General features: G+C 40.5%; 1 protein-coding gene across 1 annotated transcript in view; it reads right to left on the bottom strand.

The window, feature by feature from the left end:
• Positions 1-10,453: 10,453 nt before the first annotated feature.
• Positions 10,454-19,537, bottom strand: part of LOC120915454 (tyrosine-protein phosphatase non-receptor type 11-like) — a 184,084-nt gene continuing 175,000 nt past the window's right edge. Inside the window, exons 14-16 of the mRNA XM_040325985.1 lie at positions 15,987-16,087; positions 14,450-14,571; positions 10,454-10,767 (exon numbers count right to left, since the gene is read on the bottom strand). Coding sequence (XP_040181919.1) covers positions 14,487-14,571; positions 15,987-16,087 — 186 coding nt within the window. The 3' untranslated portion in view covers positions 10,454-10,767; positions 14,450-14,486. The remainder of the gene's footprint in view (positions 10,768-14,449; positions 14,572-15,986; positions 16,088-19,537) is intronic.

Raw genomic sequence — 19,537 nt, 5'->3', positions numbered from 1 at the left:
TTTGACTCTGTTTTATTTGAGTTTAATATGCTTGATATATACAAATCTTGCAATGCATTGATGCCTATAAGTCAGCATATAATTGCACTTCCCAGAAAAATTTGAATATATATATATATATATATATATATATATATATATATATATATATATATATATATATATATATATAGTGTTTTAGAAAGACCAGGACCAAATACAAAGGATTATTAACACTGTGTGCCAACAACCTTTTATAATATCTGTTCAATAATTCTACTTGATCTCTGCAATTTCTCCCATAACCCTGTGTCTAATGCACGGCAAAACAAAATCACTTGTCTTTCCACCAAAGCTTGGCTTAATGCATATGCTGCTACAGGAAATAAAAATCCTCACTCCTAAGTGCCTCATAAAACAGGCATACAGCAGTGGAGACACGTTGTGGGTTTTATTCGCTACAAATAACCGTTTAACCGGGTGAATAGATGAAAATCATTAAGGTGTGGGATTGGATTTTTATACCTCTAAAATGCCAGGTTCCACTGCAATCTTCTATCAGCCCTAATGGAGCTGTAAACAAACATTTTATGCTATTGAACACATTAAAAGTACAACACAAAGGATATGGGGTTCAGAACAAGGGGTCGTGGTTTTAAAAGGCTGGAATTCGTGACAATATACAAAAATATTCCATGGCCCTCACCTTATTTATTTTTTTCAGTTTGGATAGCTGCTGGATAATTAGCATGCTATAGTTCAGGTAGCCATATTGTGAGCAGAACTAATTTTCACCTATAGGAAGTGACATCACAGATTGCCAGGAAGTGTGTTATTAACTGAAACCAAGAGCAGTTGTGACCATGTATCAAACAATTGAGGAGCCGTGGGTCCACAGCACCTGGTTGGCTCTTTATTTTAATATGGAACCAAGCCCACTGATTTAATGGTTTGCCAAAACCATTATATTCAAGACAAGCCATGAATGATAACTATCACGGTTGCTTGGCCTCTCAACCAAGATGTCCAGCCATCAAATGACTGGTGTCATAATTGAAATGTGCAGCACCATGGCAACTGCAGATCAAACAGAGGCTAAGATGGCAGCTTCCTTGGCTGTAAAGAACAGGAGGGTTACGTTTCTGAGCTGGAAAAAATGACATCTGGAGCAATGATTGCTGTGGGCCGGTTTTCACACATGAAGCTTCTGATTTGTCATACAGCAAAGACATGAATCCAGCGAACAAGCCATGAAATTAACGCACTTATTGTTTCAAGTAGTTTTACATTCTTTGTTATTTATACCTTATTTACTTTGACACTGTGAACAATTTAAAATAAAACTGTACTTACTGATAAAAAAATAAATAAAAATAAAACTGTACTGAGAGAAATATTGAAGATCATTGCTATTACCCTTCCAGAAAGGCTTGTTGCCTAGGGGTCGATTTACCAAAGGCAAGTAGGCTGTTCAATTTGCAAGGAAATTATCCTGGAGCTTAGTGAATGGTCTTCCACTAAAGCTGCAGGTTCCCCATGCGTGCTTTTCATGCTAAGGCTTCAATATTTACTGTGCTCGATTTATTAAAAGAAAATAGGCCATGCAAGGGAATGTTCACTTTGCCAGGGAGTTATCATTCGCATAGCAAGAAACATGAAAAAAAAAAACGACAACATGAACAGCCTATTTGCCTTTAGTAAATCAACCCCACTGAGTCTCTTCAGGACCGTCTTTAACACAGGACAAAGGGGGAAGCTGCCCCAGGCCCAGTCATTGTTGTGGGGCCAAAACAGCTGCCCCTTGAGCCCGCACTGCCCTCAAATAGTTGATAAGTGGAGTCGGAAGGGCCCAAGGACAGGTTTGCCCAGGGTCCAATCAATATTAAAGATGGCCCTGAGTCTCTGAGGTTCAGTCAGAGTAAAGAGCCCAATGCATGCATCAGGGTTCATGAGCCATAAGGTAGTGAAGCCATGAGTTTCAAAGCTAGAGACTTAGCAGGTTATTTAAAGTACTGGCCCTTATATTGGTTATGATAGGTTTACTTCAAGCAGAGACAATTCAATGTGACCTCTATCAGCCAATTCTGAGAAAGCGTTTAGACGCATACGCATCTAAAATAATCCAAAAATGCTTTATTTGATACAATTTCCCATGCACAGAGCCCAGATCAAACCTGACTATTCTGCTGGCTGTGCTGATAACTCTCAAGGATGGGAAAATCATGGAAACATTTAAAAAATATATCCTTGCAAATGTGCTTCAGTTGCTTGTATATATTGGTGTATGCAAAGGTCCCCAGTGGAGTCCAAAATCTTAGAGATGTCGGAAAAAGCAAGAGGTGAGGGGGAAAATGGAGACGCCTGCTCCTTAGGCCTCGTACACACGACCGGATCTGTCCGTTGGGATTTATCCGCGGATCAGTTCCAGCAGACAAATCCGGTCGTGTGTACGGCCTAGCAGACATTTTTCGGCGGAGATTTCTCCAGCCGACGGTTTTCAAGCGGATAAAAATTTCGTAGTATGCTAAGAAATCTATGCGCCGGAAACCTGATCCGGTCGTCTGTACAGACTCACTGGATAAGTCCAAGCGATCCCCATCCCTCGCATGCGTCGAAGTGATTCGACGCATGCGTGGAAGTATTTACCTTCCAGGGTCGCGCACGTCGCCACGTCATCGTATCCGGCGGACCGTTTCCAACGGATATCCTCTCGTGTGTACAGGGCCTCAGACAACACTCTAGAATAGGAATTGATTCCTATGTGGAAAGATATTCTCTCATTTTCTGATGCATCTCTAGACAGGAAGTAAAGAGAAATCTCCAGTGTGAGACACTGGCAAATAAAATAACCTGATAGGGGTTTAGCTCTTTGCTACTCTAAAAAAACAAAAAACTTTTGACTTTACATACACTTTTAAACCTGAACTCTAGACGCTAATGCAGCACTGTAATCAATTGTAAATTAAATGTATTTTTAAATGCAAGTACCTGAATTTGACCCAGTAATAGCCTCTTGCATTTCCTGCACAGAAAAGGTGGGGTGTGAAAGGAAGAAGCAGTACAAGTAACCAATCAGTTAATGTGCGGACAATAACTATGCTGAGTGGGGAGAAAGCAGAGTGCCAGAGAGATGAGTTAAAAATCATGGTGCTGCTTTAACTTTCCCCGTCCAGTCATAGGCTGAGGCCAGTTCAAGAATGACCTGGACTCAAAGAAAATGGGTTGAATGATACAAAGATTAGACCGAGGACATCTACTTACAGAAAAATATCACTGCAGGAGAAATCCAGCAAAATATTGCAGAAAAAGCTGATTTTGATAGTTTATCTTTAAATGGGCCATTCATTTCTATCTTGTTCCTGTGTGGGAGTTCTGCTTCTGATTGTTGTTTTTTTGTTTTCAAAAGTGCACTTATCCTTTATCTTACCAATTTTTTTTCTTTTACAAATGCTCAGATCTCAGTTTGATAACAAATGCTGTAAAATATAAAGAATATTTATTTATCTTATTTTTGTTAACCTAACTAAGCACTTAACCGCCATTGTGTATCAAGTGCCATGATGACTATGTGATGTATAGTACTTTGAAAAGCTTAAACAGTATTTTATACATACAATTGATATGCAAGTGCAAACTCTTTAATAAATTATAAGATATTTTATAAAATACTTGTATCTTTGGTGTTTTTTTTAATCTGTCTATATTAGAACCTGTCAAGGTAAATCACAAAAAATAATTATCACAACTGTACTGGGAGAAATACTGAGACTACCATCATCTTCCTAAGATGGACAAGCATGAAGTAATAGTGAAGTTAGAACTGATGGCTTGTTCTGGGTCAGTGATTTAAAGTATTCAAGTTATTGGACAAAGTTTAGCAAAGACAGCCTACATACAGTTAAAGCGGGGTTCCGGGCATCATTTTTTATTTTTTTTTGCAAGCTAAAATTAATCACATTAAATAGTCCCTAAAATATATTAATAGCTCCCCAATCGTTCCAGAAATCATTGCAAACACTTGCCTTATATCCTGCATGTGGCCGTATCCATCATATGTGTGGGCATGTGAAGCCCAGTTGATTTTTCTTCCTGGTTTTCAGGGAGAGGTGCATGCTGGGCGATTTTTTAGGCACAGTAATGCCCAGAGACTCCTGGGAAATGAGTGTCATAATTTCCCAGGAGGCAATGGGGTCTTAGGACAGGAAGTTGAACCACCTAGAAACAGGAACTAGTAACAGCCAGATAGAAGTGAGTAAAAAAATTTTTTTTTTTACATTAAAAGGCAAGCTGTTAATAGAAAGTTCATTTTTAGGGTGGAACTCCACTTTAAGTGAAAAAGTCATTGTTGGCTTTTTTTTGTTAAACATATTTAAAAAGGTAAAACATTCGATCTTTATTCAAATGGCGCCTACAAATAAAGGTGATATAATTGAATATAAACATGAGAACAATTTTTCTTACAAATCACAAAAATGTAATTGGTCGCCTATTATATAGGAGTTTCTGTCTCCATTATAGACATAGCTCTCCTAATCACCCTTTCACACTGGGGCGGGGTCGGCGGTTAAGCACTGCTATATTTAGTGGCGCTTTACCGCCAATTTCGCATCGCTATTCAGCCGCCAGCGAGGCGGTTTTATCCCCGTTAGCAGCCGATAAAGGGTTGAAAACCACTGCAACCACAGGCGCATTGCCGGTGGTATATCTGCGGTGTCCCATTAATTTCAATGGGCAGGAGCGGTGGAGGAGCGGTATACACGCCGCTCCAAAGATGCAGCTAGCAGGACTTTTTTTTACCATCCTGCTAGCGCACCGCTCCAGTGTGAAAGCTCTCGGGGGTTTCACACTGAAGACACAGCAGCGGCTGTTTAGGGCCGGTTTGCAGGCACTATTTTTAGCACAATAGCGCTTGCAAACCGCTCCAGTGTGAAAGGGGTCTAACTCATGGTTGTTCCCATGAGATAGACACAGCTGGCGACCTGAGATGAGGAAATTGAAGAAAATATATGAAGGTAACACCTAGGAACCAGCAGTTGCCTACTATGAAATTTAAGAGGATCTCCAGATCCAGACATGGCAGCTCTTATAATGGTACGGTCTATTGACCAACCATCTCTCCCATTCTAATAATGCTGTGTAGTCTGCAAACCATTCTGTGAATAGACAAAGGGGAATGGATGGGGGTAAAGTGCACTTATCCTTTATCTTACCAATTTTTTTTCTTTTACAAATGCTCAGATCTCAGTTTGATAACAAATGCTGTAAAATATAAAGAATATTTATTTATCTTATTTTTGTTAACCTAACTAAGCACTTAACCGCCATTGTGTATCAAGTGCCATGATGACTATGTGATGTATAGTACTTTGAAAAGCTTAAACAGTATTTTATACATACAATTGATATGCAAGTGCAAACTCTTTAATAAATTATAAGATATTTTATAAAATACTTGTATCTTTGGTGTTTTTTTTAATCTGTCTATATTAGAACCTGTCAAGGTAAATCACAAAAAATAATTATCACAACTGTACTGGGAGAAATACTGAGACTACCATCATCTTCCTAAGATGGACAAGCATGAAGTAATAGTGAAGTTAGAACTGATGGCTTGTTCTGGGTCAGTGATTTAAAGTATTCAAGTTATTGGACAAAGTTTAGCAAAGACAGCCTACATACAGTTAAAGCGGGGTTCCGGGCATCATTTTTTATTTTTTTTTGCAAGCTAAAATTAATCACATTAAATAGTCCCTAAAATATATTAATAGCTCCCCAATCGTTCCAGAAATCATTGCAAACACTTGCCTTATATCCTGCATGTGGCCGTATCCATCATATGTGTGGGCATGTGAAGCCCAGTTGATTTTTCTTCCTGGTTTTCAGGGAGAGGTGCATGCTGGGCGATTTTTTAGGCACAGTAATGCCCAGAGACTCCTGGGAAATGAGTGTCATAATTTCCCAGGAGGCAATGGGGTCTTAGGACAGGAAGTTGAACCACCTAGAAACAGGAACTAGTAACAGCCAGATAGAAGTGAGTAAAAAAATTTTTTTTTTTACATTAAAAGGCAAGCTGTTAATAGAAAGTTCATTTTTAGGGTGGAACTCCACTTTAAGTGAAAAAGTCATTGTTGGCTTTTTTTTGTTAAACATATTTAAAAAGGTAAAACATTCGATCTTTATTCAAATGGCGCCTACAAATAAAGGTGATATAATTGAATATAAACATGAGAACAATTTTTCTTACAAATCACAAAAATGTAATTGGTCGCCTATTATATAGGAGTTTCTGTCTCCATTATAGACATAGCTCTCCTAATCACCCTTTCACACTGGGGCGGGGTCGGCGGTTAAGCACTGCTATATTTAGTGGCGCTTTACCGCCAATTTCGCATCGCTATTCAGCCGCCAGCGAGGCGGTTTTATCCCCGTTAGCAGCCGATAAAGGGTTGAAAACCACTGCAACCACAGGCGCATTGCCGGTGGTATATCTGCGGTGTCCCATTAATTTCAATGGGCAGGAGCGGTGGAGGAGCGGTATACACGCCGCTCCAAAGATGCAGCTAGCAGGACTTTTTTTTACCATCCTGCTAGCGCACCGCTCCAGTGTGAAAGCTCTCGGGGGTTTCACACTGAAGACACAGCAGCGGCTGTTTAGGGCCGGTTTGCAGGCACTATTTTTAGCACAATAGCGCTTGCAAACCGCTCCAGTGTGAAAGGGGTCTAACTCATGGTTGTTCCCATGAGATAGACACAGCTGGCGACCTGAGATGAGGAAATTGAAGAAAATATATGAAGGTAACACCTAGGAACCAGCAGTTGCCTACTATGAAATTTAAGAGGATCTCCAGATCCAGACATGGCAGCTCTTATAACGGTACGGTCTATTGACCAACCATCTCTCCCATTCTAATAATGCTGTGTAGTCTGCAAACCATTCTGTGAATAGACAAAGGGGAATGGATGGGGGTAAACAACACTAGTCCTTCTGTGTATAAGAGCTGCAGTAGGTCAAAAGCAGAGCTAGCTGCAGTATCTGGAGTAAAGAAAAATTAAATTGTACAGTACAGAGTAGCAATCAGCCCGTGTAGTATACCCGACTAGGAATTTAAAACTGATCTCTGGGCACAAAAACCTTCATTAGATATATATACATACACACGATATTGTCAAATGTATTGGGACGTCTGCCTTTACACCAAGGGTAGGCAACCTCAGCACTCCAGCTGTGGTAATACTAAAAATCCCATCATGCCTTTGCCTCTAGGAGTCATAGCTGTGATTGTCAGGGTCTTGCAATGTCTCGTGGGACTTATAGTTTAAAACAGCTGGAGGGCCAAAATGTTGCCTACCCCTGCTTTACACACATATGAACTTTAATGGCATCCCAGTCTTAGTCTGTAGGGTTCAATATTGAGTTGGCCCACCCTTTGCAGCTATAACAGCTTTAACTCTTTTGGGAATGCTGTCCACAAGGTTTAGGAGTGTGTCTATGGCAGGGGTGTCCAAACTTTTTTCAAAGAGGGCCAGATTTGATGAAGTGAACATGCGTGAGGGCCAACCATTTTGCCTGACATTCTTTGAACCATTAAAATTTGGTCTAAGTGGGTTTGCCCGAGCACTAACGCCAACAAGAATTATCTTGCCTTTGTGGCTGTGTGTGGTGAAGAGATGAGCTTGGGTGTGTTATTTGGATATACCGTATTAATCGGCGTATAACACGCACCTTCACTTTAGGAGGGAAGTTTCAGGAAAAAAATGTAAGTAAAAAACTGTGAAGCAAAATAAGGGTCATTGCCATTCAATGCAGCCTAATCAGTGCCCATCTACAGCCTTGCCATGGCCATGAATGCAGCTTCTCCATTGCCATAAAAGCAGCCTGATCGATGCCCATCTGCAGCCTCAGAGGGGAGGGGGGGCGGGACGAGCACCAACAGATTATATACAGGAGAATCTCCTTTTTACACAGCAGCCTCTTTAATACAATGTCCCGCCTCTTATGGACAGAGGAGTAGTCCAATGGAAACCCAGGAGATGGAACTTCCTATTACAGATGCCGCAGAGTAAACAGGAGATTCTCGTGTATGTAATTTGACAGCACTCGTTCCCCTCCTCCCTGTCCCCCCGGAGGCAGCGCCGATAAATACAGTATGTAGCCAAATTACCAGGGGGCCACATTAAACTGGAACAGGGGCCGCAATTGGCCCCCAGGCCGGACTTTGGACATGCCTGGTCTATGGGAATGTTTGACCATTCTTCCAGAATCGCATTTGTAAGGTCAGGCACTGATGTTGGATGAAAATGCCTCTAATTCCAATGCCTCTAAAGTTGGATGAGAATCCACTCTAATTCATCACAAAGGTGTTCCATCGGGTTCAGGTCAGGACTTTGATGCATAGTCATGTTAGAACAGGAAGGGGCCATCCCAAAACTGTTCCCACAAAGTTGGGAGCATGAAATTGTCCAATATTTCTTGGTATGCTGATGCCTTAAGAGTTGCCTTCACTGGAACTAAGGAACCAAGTCCAACCCCTAAAAAACAACCCCACACCATGATCCCCTCTCCTCCAAATGATTTGGAGGGGAGGCCAAATACTTTTGGCAATATATAGTGTGGATGAGCGTGTTTGGGGTGAAGGAACTTGACTAGCCTGCACAGAGTCCTGACCTCAACCCTCTAGAACACCTTTAGGATGAATTAGATCGGAGACTGCGAGCCAGGCATTCTCGTACACATCAGTGCCTGACCTCACAAATGCGCTTCTGGAAGAATGGTCAAATATTTCCATAGACACATTCCTAAACCTTGTGGACAGCCTTCCCAGAAGAGTTGAAGCTGTTATAGCTGCAAAGGGTGGGCCAACTCAATATTGAACCCTACGGACTAAGACTGGGGTGACATTAACGTTCATGTACGTTTAAAGGCAGGTGTCCCAATACTTTTGGCAATATAGTATAACACAACAGGCACAAAAGGTGGAGATTTACGAAGGCTAGGTTCACACCATTGCGAATTGGATGCGGGGTCCCAGCATTCAATTCGCAATAGCAGGAGATTTTGAACTGGAGCAAGTTCACATATCTCCGCTGCGGCTCCGGGGCGAATTTGCACAGGGACACTGTGGGGCAGATCCACGTAGATCGGCGCTTCTCTTCGCCGGGCATAGCGTATCTAAGATGCACTACGCCGCCGCAACTTTTTTTTTTCGAATCCTCAAAGAATTTGCGCCGTAAGTTACGGCGGCGTAGTGTATCTTTGGCGGCGTCAGGTACGTTGATTCGCGCAGCCCTCTCAACTTACCACAGTAAATCTGCGGCGGGCGGTCGCCAAGTACTTAAAATCCTCAATTGATAATTCTAATGAGTTTTGTGGTGTATTCAAGCAAATGCAAGCAGAAATGTAATGCCAGGCACCCTGGACACTTGCCCCCCCACCACCATGTCTTGCCTGGTGTCCCAGGTCCTGCCACCCTCTGCCGCCAATATTTTTCTTCTGCATGGGGCTGACTTTTTTGACTGCACTACAATCAAACTGTAACCTGTGTGGTCAGCTTAAAGCAGGACATAGACGTTTAGGAAGGACTGTTGACCCTATTGAAAGACGCTATAACATATGTGATATTTGCAACAACTTAATGTTGGGTTATGCGACTTATTTTCAACCTTCACAGACTTGGATTGTTGAAAATAATGGTCATTATTACTATTGTTATTGCTTATTAAATTTGTGCCAAATATTACTGAGCAACAATTATCCAGTTAAAGTCTAGTACACAGGGTCCGAATGTTGGGTGGAATCAGCTAGTTCAATAGAAACTGGCCGATGTTTAGCCCATATGTACTGCAGTTGGTCCTACAAGAACGGCAGGCTTCTGTCAAAGCGGCATGACCAAAAAAGTTCTGCTGACTGGCTCAATATCAGAGAGCTGACCGAAGTGTTCTGCCGGGGGGGGGCGTCCCCCTATCAGACCACAATAGAACAGCGGGAGAGATCAATGAACTAATGTTGGATAGTTAGTACAGCGGCTCCGACCAGAGCTGTCAGTTCTCTTTTGTTCAGCCCTGCTGGGTTGAACAAAAAAAAAAAAACACTGGTTTGTACTAGGCTTAAGGAATTGGTACACCTTTGTAGTTACCATTTACTATCGGAAGAAACATTTTGGCATGCAAGTCTTTGTAAGGCATAGTACAGACTGCGATCGGAGAGGAGCACCTGGTTGCCATGAAAGCACATCCAGGTCCTCTGCTTCAGATTATCTCTTCCGGCATTACTTTCAATTCCTTTGATTTCCAAAGCAATTCTCCTCTTCTTCCAGTAGCTGATGAATTTATTTTCATCCAAGAGCCACAGCTAGCGGTGGCACCATTTCTGCGTATTTTATACACTACAATGATACAAGTAGATAAACGAAAAACACTCTGCTAGAACACTCATATGTATACTGAGTGAAAACAGATCATCCTATTTTTTTAAATATTTTTTATTACACATTTTTACAAAACCAAGTAAAACAAAAAAAAAGTAACAAATAAAAGGATTTAAAACTCAGTTGCTTTTTCTGAGGCACTTAAATAAATACTATGCCAAACCAACTGAGGCAAATAAAGATTGTTCTTTTGCAATAAGTTACGGTATGTGTGTTCTCCATTACAAGTGCAGCAAGCTCACGTCCTTCTCACACTTGTCGACCCCCTTCTGGAGCTGGCTCGGGGGCAAGGCAGAGTAAGCTGCGGAGCTGGAGGCAACCACGGGCAGCCTTGGCCAGGGACTTGGAGACAAAAGGTGCCATCCTACAAAAAGTTATGGAGAGAACATTTCAGTGTCGGTTATTTACATTGCTCTACATTGGAAATTGACTACTGTACATTCATAGACATGTAAGCAAAGCTAAGGCTTATTAAGATATAAGATGACCTTTGACATTTCCATAGAACAAATCATTACTGTATAATAATTGCTGTTTTCTGCTACTTGGCAGAAGGGGTGGACAATCACAAATAAGTACAAAGGGGAGGCATTTTGACAAGGCAGATTTTAAAGATGTGCAACCATTTTTGTACCTAGAGTCCTGATTCCCACTAGGGCGATGCCAGAACCAGCACAATTCCAGTGCCAGTTCCCACATCACATTGGACTCGCAGGCAGTTCATACTGCCCTATGCAAACCGATCTGGGGGTGTCAATAGAAAGTTAATGACACCCCCAGATCCGTTTGCATACCAGAGTGCAAACTGTCAAATGGTGGCATTTTTTAACAGCAGAGAAAATGATTGCAAGGTTATGGAGTGGCTTAACAACCACTTTAATGTACCACCTCTATAATGTTTTTGGCTGCTTGGTTTCATGACACTTTTTATATCATTGATCAGTCTATATTATCAAATATGTGTTCCTGACAGACCCTCTGTTTTACAAGGTGATCGATAACAATCACTTTAAGTCCTAGGTGGCTTTTATTTGTGGATTCCTATATGGAAACTCTTGTCAAGACTTGCATCTGTTTCAAAAGACAACTTGACATTTCTTAATTTCTTAACTTCGTAATCTTGCTATGATATAAATATGGCAGGTTTCAGCTAGATTTAGAATCTTCAGAAGACTGGCCAGGCATTTGAACTAAAAAACTTTGAAAAGTTCCATCCACGTTCTAGCTACACAAACAATTGAAAGCTTTTAATGTATCCATTTCCCTTGTGCCTTTTGGGCATGAGACCTTGGTATCCCTCCCAGTGCTTTAGGGTGTGCAGTGCTGATGGCACGTTGACACACATTTGATGGGTTGGATTGCCTGAAAAGCCAACGTTTTTAGTCTTGGGCCTCCCAAGACTAAAAACGTTGGCTTTTCAGGCAATCCAACCCTGGGTCTACACAGTTCTAAGTAGAACCCTCTAAAAATAAAAGAATAAAAAAGAAAAAAAAAAACTGTGGAAGCCCTTCTGAATAAGAAGTCAGACTTCGACAGTACTAAATCAGATTTCTTCTTGCCCATTTAGGTAAGGTCCTACCCAGCTAGGTCCTGAAGAAAACCAAATATCATCCTTGAGGAGATCAAATCTCGCATTAACTTATGCATGACGTTTTAGAAAACGGTGGCCACTATGGATGACAGACTGCCACAGAATTTAAGAGCCCTGGATTGCACATTCTTTAAAATTTATAAATGTTGACCATACCCTCCTCATTATGTAAACATTCATGATAAGGTTGTGGACATCAGGATGCTCATTTCAGCGAGCACTTGATCCTCCCGCTCTCCTATTTCCCTTTCTTGCTTCTTTCTTTAACACCCCCCCCAATCCCTTTCCTGGTCCTGTCCCTGGTTACTGTCCCTTTTCTGCCCCTTAGTTGCCCGCCACAAAGACCATATCCGATTCAATTTACTCCTCTGATGGGATATGCCTGGGATGGTTACTGCTAGTGCACATTCTAAATGCTCAAACAGACTAATACAGTAGCTTGTGCCGATTGTGCATAGAAGGCCTTACAAGGCTATCGTGCAACACATGTTTTTTGAACATAATGTAAAGTTTACACATTTTCTCTGTTCCTATATTTCGCCAACTGTAAATTGTTAAAAATTCTACAAACACTACTAAAACAGAAAATTATGGCGGGTACCATTACTAATTTTATTTTTAGGCTTCACTAGTCAGCAATTGGCAGCTTCACTTTCTCTATTATGATATGTTTACATTAACGCCACTGTTTCTGGGATTATGCAGAGTGCTATATCCCTCGCAGAGCTCTGCTATGTGTCAGCCAGAGGCATTGTTTCCCCCACAGCACAATAAATAATCTGTGAATAAACTGAGGAATAATGGTGGACTGTATCCAGTCCATACATTTTTCACAGGACACAGACTAGTCATTTACAAATTCACTGTTTCTTTAACAAAGTTCCAATTTTAAACAGTGGCTCAAAATGTTATGTCATTAAAGCGGAGGTCCACCCAATTTTATTTATTTTTTAAGGCCAGCAGTTACAAAGACTGCAGCTGCTGACTTAAAAAAAAAAGATGGAAACTTACCTGTCCAGCGCGCCCACGATGTCCGCAGCCGAGGCAGAGCTAACGCTCAGTTCTCGGCTGTCCCCCCCGCCATCCTTGATGAGGGAAGTGAAGTGTTGCGAAGGGGCGCGACTCCCGCGGCAGTCTAATCCCGGAAGTGTATGCAAATACCTGTATTTTACAGGTATCTGCACCCCCCTCCCCCTGAAAAGTGCCAAATGTGACACCGGAGGGGGGGGGGGAGGGTTTCCGAAAAGCAGAGGTTCACTTTTTGTGTGGACCTCTGCTTTAAAGGGGATTTCCAAATGGAGACCGATAAGGCCCCTTCTCCTTTCATTCTTACTACCAATATCAACAAATATACTTTCAATGCACTTGAATTTCTCCGCATTTCTTAACGGAAATCTATTAAGAGAAACATGTGGGCTGATGTTAATGACCGCCTTTGTTTTTGAATATTTCTGAACACTTCCAAATATCCTTGCAAATTTTTGAATATTTTTGAATATTCATGAATAGCTTTTCGAGCAACTGTGAATACTATAGGAAAACTAGATGTGGTTGTTTAGAACAATGACTCGACCTTGATTTTTGTTGTTGGTGTAAAATTTAAAAAAAATAAGGATTAAAAAAAAAAAAAAAAAAAAGAAAAAATGACCTTCCTTTGTAAAAAAATAGATTCTGTTTTGCAGAGTCACTGACCAGGAACTAGAAGCCAGAAAGTCAAGTCCTATTTGCATAACTGTTTCTGGTTAATAAATGCAATAATGTCAGCATGGTAGCCGATCAATAAGCATTTTAATAATAGGAGATCAGCTACCATATGCCCCATATTTCAAGGACATGCTTCTTTGTTTAGGAAAGCCGACTTTATGCCTAATACACATGATGCTGAAAAATACCGCTTTTGGAGCGATTGTTTGATAATGTGATCGTTAATACACAGCTTTCGAGAGACGATTACGAAAGTTCACGTAAAAATATCTGAAGGGAAAAAGGCAAAATTTTTTCGTTTGTAAAAAGCAAAACAAAAAAAAACACGAAAGACCATGCATGCTTGGAAATGAAAGAATACGTTATAGTACCAATACAATACATCACTTCCGAAGTTGTATTCAGTCGTACAAGAATTCTCATAACCTATTGGTTTTTGATCTGATAGCATGGAGAAAAAAAACAAAAAAACAATCTTTTCTCCGATGTTCTCATTGTGTGTGCGAAGCTTTACTCCACTTGATATTTAGGGGATCTACAAATCACAATATATGATATGCCAAGGTAAACATGGTACAGCAAGCATGTTAAAAAAAAAAAAATCACACAAAACTTTACTTTGAGCTAAATATTATAAATTTAGCTCAAAATATATGCTAGATGAAAATACGTTAAAGTTAATTTTTAAGATTATGTCCCCCAAAATGTCTGTTCTCTAACTACATGACAGGCAATAAAAGGCAACTCTTACTTTTTCAGGAACAGTGCATCTGTACAAGTGGAAAGGATTATCTGCCAGCATTGCTAGTGCTTGACACATGTGTGCTTCTAATATTGAGATTCTGATAGACACAGGAGGAGTCATCGCTAACCCTGCCAACAAAACAGAGTGGAAATCAAAAGTGTAAATTACACAAAAAAAAAAAAAAAAAATTGTATAATAATTACTTTGATTACAACACCAACCAAGTGAATGAGATAAATCTGGCTAACAGGGATTTGATCAGCAATAACATCCCAACAGTTTCTAGATGTTCCCATATGTACTCAAAGCAAAATAGATAAGCTTTGGATGGAGTTACACTTTAAAAGACTTTTTAATTTTTATCAAATACGTATATAACAGGTACAAAAAGCTGAACAAAAGGCAGAAAAAAAAAACACCACCAAGAAATGTAGTAATGCATTCGTTAAAAAATACTAAAATATATTTTCTCTTGGAGGAATTTTTTTAAATAAATAGGAGTTAGGAGTTATCAAATCACCAGTTCACATGTGCAATTTGCAAGCAAATATGTTAAAGCGGAACTACACTGCACTGCATCTGAGCACTACAAACCAAAAACACTGTTTAACCACCTCAATACCAGGCACTTTCCCCCCTTCCTGCCCAGGCCATTTTTCAGCTTTCAGCGCTGTTACACTTTGAATGACAATTGCGCAGTCATGCTACACTGTAGCAATGCGATTTTTTTTTTTTATATAATTTTCTTCACACAAATAGAGCTTTCCTTTGGTGGCATTTAATTACTTCCAGGTTTAAAAATGTTAAAAAAAAAAAAAAGGCGGAAAATGTTGAAAACAAAAATATGTTTTCTTATTTTCGGTCAGTACATTTTGTAAATAAGTTAATCATTTTTCTCCTCCACTGATGGTCACTGATAGCAGTACCGATCCTGACCTCCCTGGGGCCCTAAGCAAAATGACATGGCACATTAAAAATGAGAAGCGGGGGGCGCTGACGACAGTGACATGTCACATTAAAGAAAGTTGAGAAGCATTGAGAAACGGGGGGTGCCGACTTCTTACCTCTTCTCCCATGCAGCTAGCGAGTTGAGAAGTGGGGTGAGGGGGCGAAAATTACTTCTCACCAGGCGGGCCTCTAGTAATTTGGGGGGCCCTTTGCAGCTTTGCGGGGCCCTAAGCACCTTGCATAGTGAGCCTATAGGGCAGATCGGCCCTGACTATTAGGCAGCACTTATGGGCACCGATGAGCATTAATGGGCAGCAGTGATAGCAAGCACTGACTGGCATCACTAATGGGTACTTATTGCTGGCCCTCATTGATGGCACTGGTGGGGGCTTTATTGTAATCAGGAAACGGATGATCAGTGCCCCGATTATATACCTAGATGTCCTCTGAGGAGATGCCGCCGATCGGCTCTCCTCTCACTCACACTAAATTATGATGCAAACCATATACAAAAATAAAATATAAAATCTTACAGAAAGAAATAGAAAAAAAGAGATATAAAAAGAAAGGAAAATAAACTAGATAAAGTTCTTACCGCGCTTGGCTAGGGGCTGCAGCTGTTGGCGTTTTCGGTCTCATCTTATCCCCAAGTGGATACTGAATATTGGTGTAGTCCCGCTCATTAGTCCTTCCCCTCTAATAAAGAATATGCATTATAGAAATAAGGAGGTGTAAACATTTGGTGAATTGTTTATTTGATCAAGCAATGTTGGTTAAAACCAGATGGAGGAAGATACTTTAGTACACAAACAAAAGAAACAAAGGAGAGCAAAGACAACATATCAAAGAGCAAACTGTGCTGTCACTAAAGCATTTTTGGGGTATTTTTTCACTAAAGCATTTTTGGGGTATTTTTTCACTAAAGCATTTTTGGGGTATTTTTTCACTAATGCATTTTTGGGTTATTTTCTCACTAAAGCATTTTTGGGTTATTTTCTCACTAAAGCATTTTTGGGGTATTTTCTCACTAAAGCATTTTTGGGGTATTTTCTCACTAAAGCATTTTTGGGGTATTTTTTCCACTAAAGCATTTTTGGGGTATTTTTTCCACTAAAGCATTTTTGGGGTATTTTTTCACTAAAGCATTTTTGGGTTATTTTTTCACTAAAGCATTTTTGGGTTATTTTCTCACTAAAGCATTTTTGGGTTATTTTCTCACTAAAGCATTTTTGGGTTATTTTCTCACTAAAGCATTTTTGGGGTATTTTTTCACTAAAGCATTTTTGGGGTATTTGTGTTTCCAATAACTAATCTTATATCAGTTTTAAGTGATTGGCCCAAGCTGTTAAAAGTTGGCAAATCCTTCTCTATGAGATAAATGGAGGAAATGTTTGCTAGCCAGACTTATCTTCACCCCGCTTTCAAACTTGCATGCCATCTAAACCTGTACCCGTTGGAGATTGGCTCATCATTGAATATCCAACCAATAGGCAACTTTTAAGTAAATCCAGGACAAAGATATGGGCATTCAAGCATATACTTTTAGGACCCAAACTGAACCTAAAAACTGATTCTGCGCCATCTTGTGGATCTTTACCGTAGTGCAGCCTGTTTGTATTTTTGCTGTCTTGCCATCATTTGCTGGAGATTCTGCATAGCTCATGCAAAAGTTTTGGCTATTTATAAGTACTTTTTGGGCCCTTTCACACCGATTAGTTTTTCAGTAAAAAAAATAAAAAAAAACACTGAAGAAAAATGTATCCCTTTAAATCCTCCTCTCAGTTGCATTTAAATTGAATTTTTGCCTCCTTTTACACTGCTCCATTGTAAAAACACATAATGCATCCCTTTAAATCGGAATTCTTCACACCGGTCAGTTGCATTTCAGTTGTGTTTTTAAAAGTCTTGCTTGATGCATATTTTGTTGCTCGTTTGGTGCATGTTCAGACCCTTTCACACTGATCAGTTTTTCAGTTAAAAAAAGCGGAAGATTATGCGTTTTTACAACAAAGTAATGTAAAAGCAGCCTGAAACTCAACCGACCGGTGTGAAGAGTTCCATAGGATTTAAAGAGATGCATTTTTCTTCAGCTTTTACAGTGAGGGAAAAAGTATTTGATCCCCTGCTGATTGCCTACCGACAAAGAAATGATCAGTCTATAATTGTAATGGTAGGTTTATTTTACCAGTGAGAGACAGACTAACAATAAAAATATCCAGAAAAACGCATTTCAAAAAAGTTATAAATCTATTTTCATTTTAATGAGTGAAATAAGTATTTGACCCCTTGCAAAACATGACTTAATACTTGGTGGCAAAACCCTTGTTGGCAATCACAGAGGTCAGACGTTTCTTGTAGTTGGCCACCAGGTTCACACACATCTCAGGAGGGATTTTGTCCCACTCCTCTTTGAAGATCCTCTCCAAGTCATTAAGGCTTCAAGGCTGACATTTGGTAACCCGAACCTTCAGCTCCCTCCTCCACATAGTTTCTATGGGATTAAGGTCTGGAGACTGGCTAGGCCACTCAAGGACCTTAATGTTATTCTTCTTGAGCCACTTCTTTGTTGCCCTGGCCGTGTGTTTTGGGCCATTGTGATGCTGGAAAAAATCGATCCATGACCCATTTTCAATGCCCTGGCTGAGGGAAGGAGGTTATCACCAAAGATTTGAGGGTACATGGCCGTCCATTGTCCCTTTCATGCGGTGAAGTTGTCTTGTCCCCCCAAACACCCCCAAAGCATAATGTTTGATGGTGGGGATAGTGTTATTGGGATCATAGGCAGCATTCCTCCTCCTCTAAACATGGCGAGTTGAGTTGATGACAAAGGGCTTGATTTTGGTCTCATCTGACCACAACACTTTCACCCAGTTCTCCCCTGAATCATTCAGATGTTCATTAGCAAACTTCAGAGGGGACTTTGTGCTTTCTTGAGCAGAGGGACCTGGCGGTGCTGCAGAATTTCAGTCCTTCACGTCGTAGTGTGTTACTAATTGTTTTCTTGGTGACTATGGTCCCAGCTGCTTTGAGATCATAGACAGGATTCTCCCGTATAGGTCTGGGCTGATTACGCACCGTTCTCATGATCATTGAAACTCCATGAGGTGAGATCTTGCATGGAGCCCCAGACTGAAGAAGATTGACAGTTATTTTATGTTTCTTCCATTTGCGAATGATCGCACCAACTGTTGTCAGCCTCTCACCAAGCTGACTGGTCTTGTAGCCCATTCTAGCCTCGTTTAGGTCTACAGTCTTGTCCCCGACATCCTTGGACAGTTCTTTGGTCTTGGCCACGGTGGAGAGATTGGAATCCGTTTGAATGCTTGTGTCTGTGGACAAGTATCTTTTATACAGGTAACAAGCTGAGATTAGGAGCACTCCCTCTAAGAGTGCTCCTAATCTCAGCCCCTTAGCTGTATAGAAGACACCCAGGAGCCAGATATCTTGCCGATTGATAGGGTATCAAATACTTATTTCACTCATTAAAATGCAAATTAATTCATAAACTTTTTTGAAATGCGTTTTTCTGGATATTTTTGTTGTTATTCTGCCTCTCACTATTAAAAAAAAACTACCCTTAAAGTTATAAACAAATAATTTATTTGTCAGTGGGCAAACGTACAAAATCAGCAGGGGATCAAATACCCTTTTCCCTCAATGTATGCCTTCTTGGCACGTTGAAAAACAAGTCCTCGCTTACCTCCGTGGCTGCAAACACTGGGAGGGGAGAAACTCATCTTCAAATTCACAGTATTTCTGTTGTGAACTTTGGGTATGAATTGTTTCGAATTATCTGCAGCTAGAATGGTTAGTGGTTCTAAAGCTCCTTTAAAGCTCTTTAAAATGAAACTTAATCAGCATGGTTTCCCTGAAGTCGCTGTTATAATGTGCAAGTATAATGTACAATTATGGCAGCCCTCCCCTCTAGTGGTGTGAGGCCCCCACTTTCCCTGGTCACTGCTACTGCCACCTTTTCCTGGTTTTTTTTCTGGGTCCAGCATATTTATTCTTCAGTCACTACTGCTCACTAATGACATAACTTTAGTGCATATGTGTGTGCGCAAAGGAGTTACATTGTTTTAACTACCAGCTCTTATATCGTATAGATTGTATACTGCATTGCATGTGGCATTCAATATACATTAA

Source organism: Rana temporaria, chromosome 10 (genome assembly GCF_905171775.1).
Source record: "Rana temporaria chromosome 10, aRanTem1.1, whole genome shotgun sequence".
Classification (NCBI taxonomy): Eukaryota; Metazoa; Chordata; class Amphibia; order Anura; family Ranidae; genus Rana; species Rana temporaria.
This window is presented reverse-complemented; position numbering and strand designations above follow the sequence as displayed.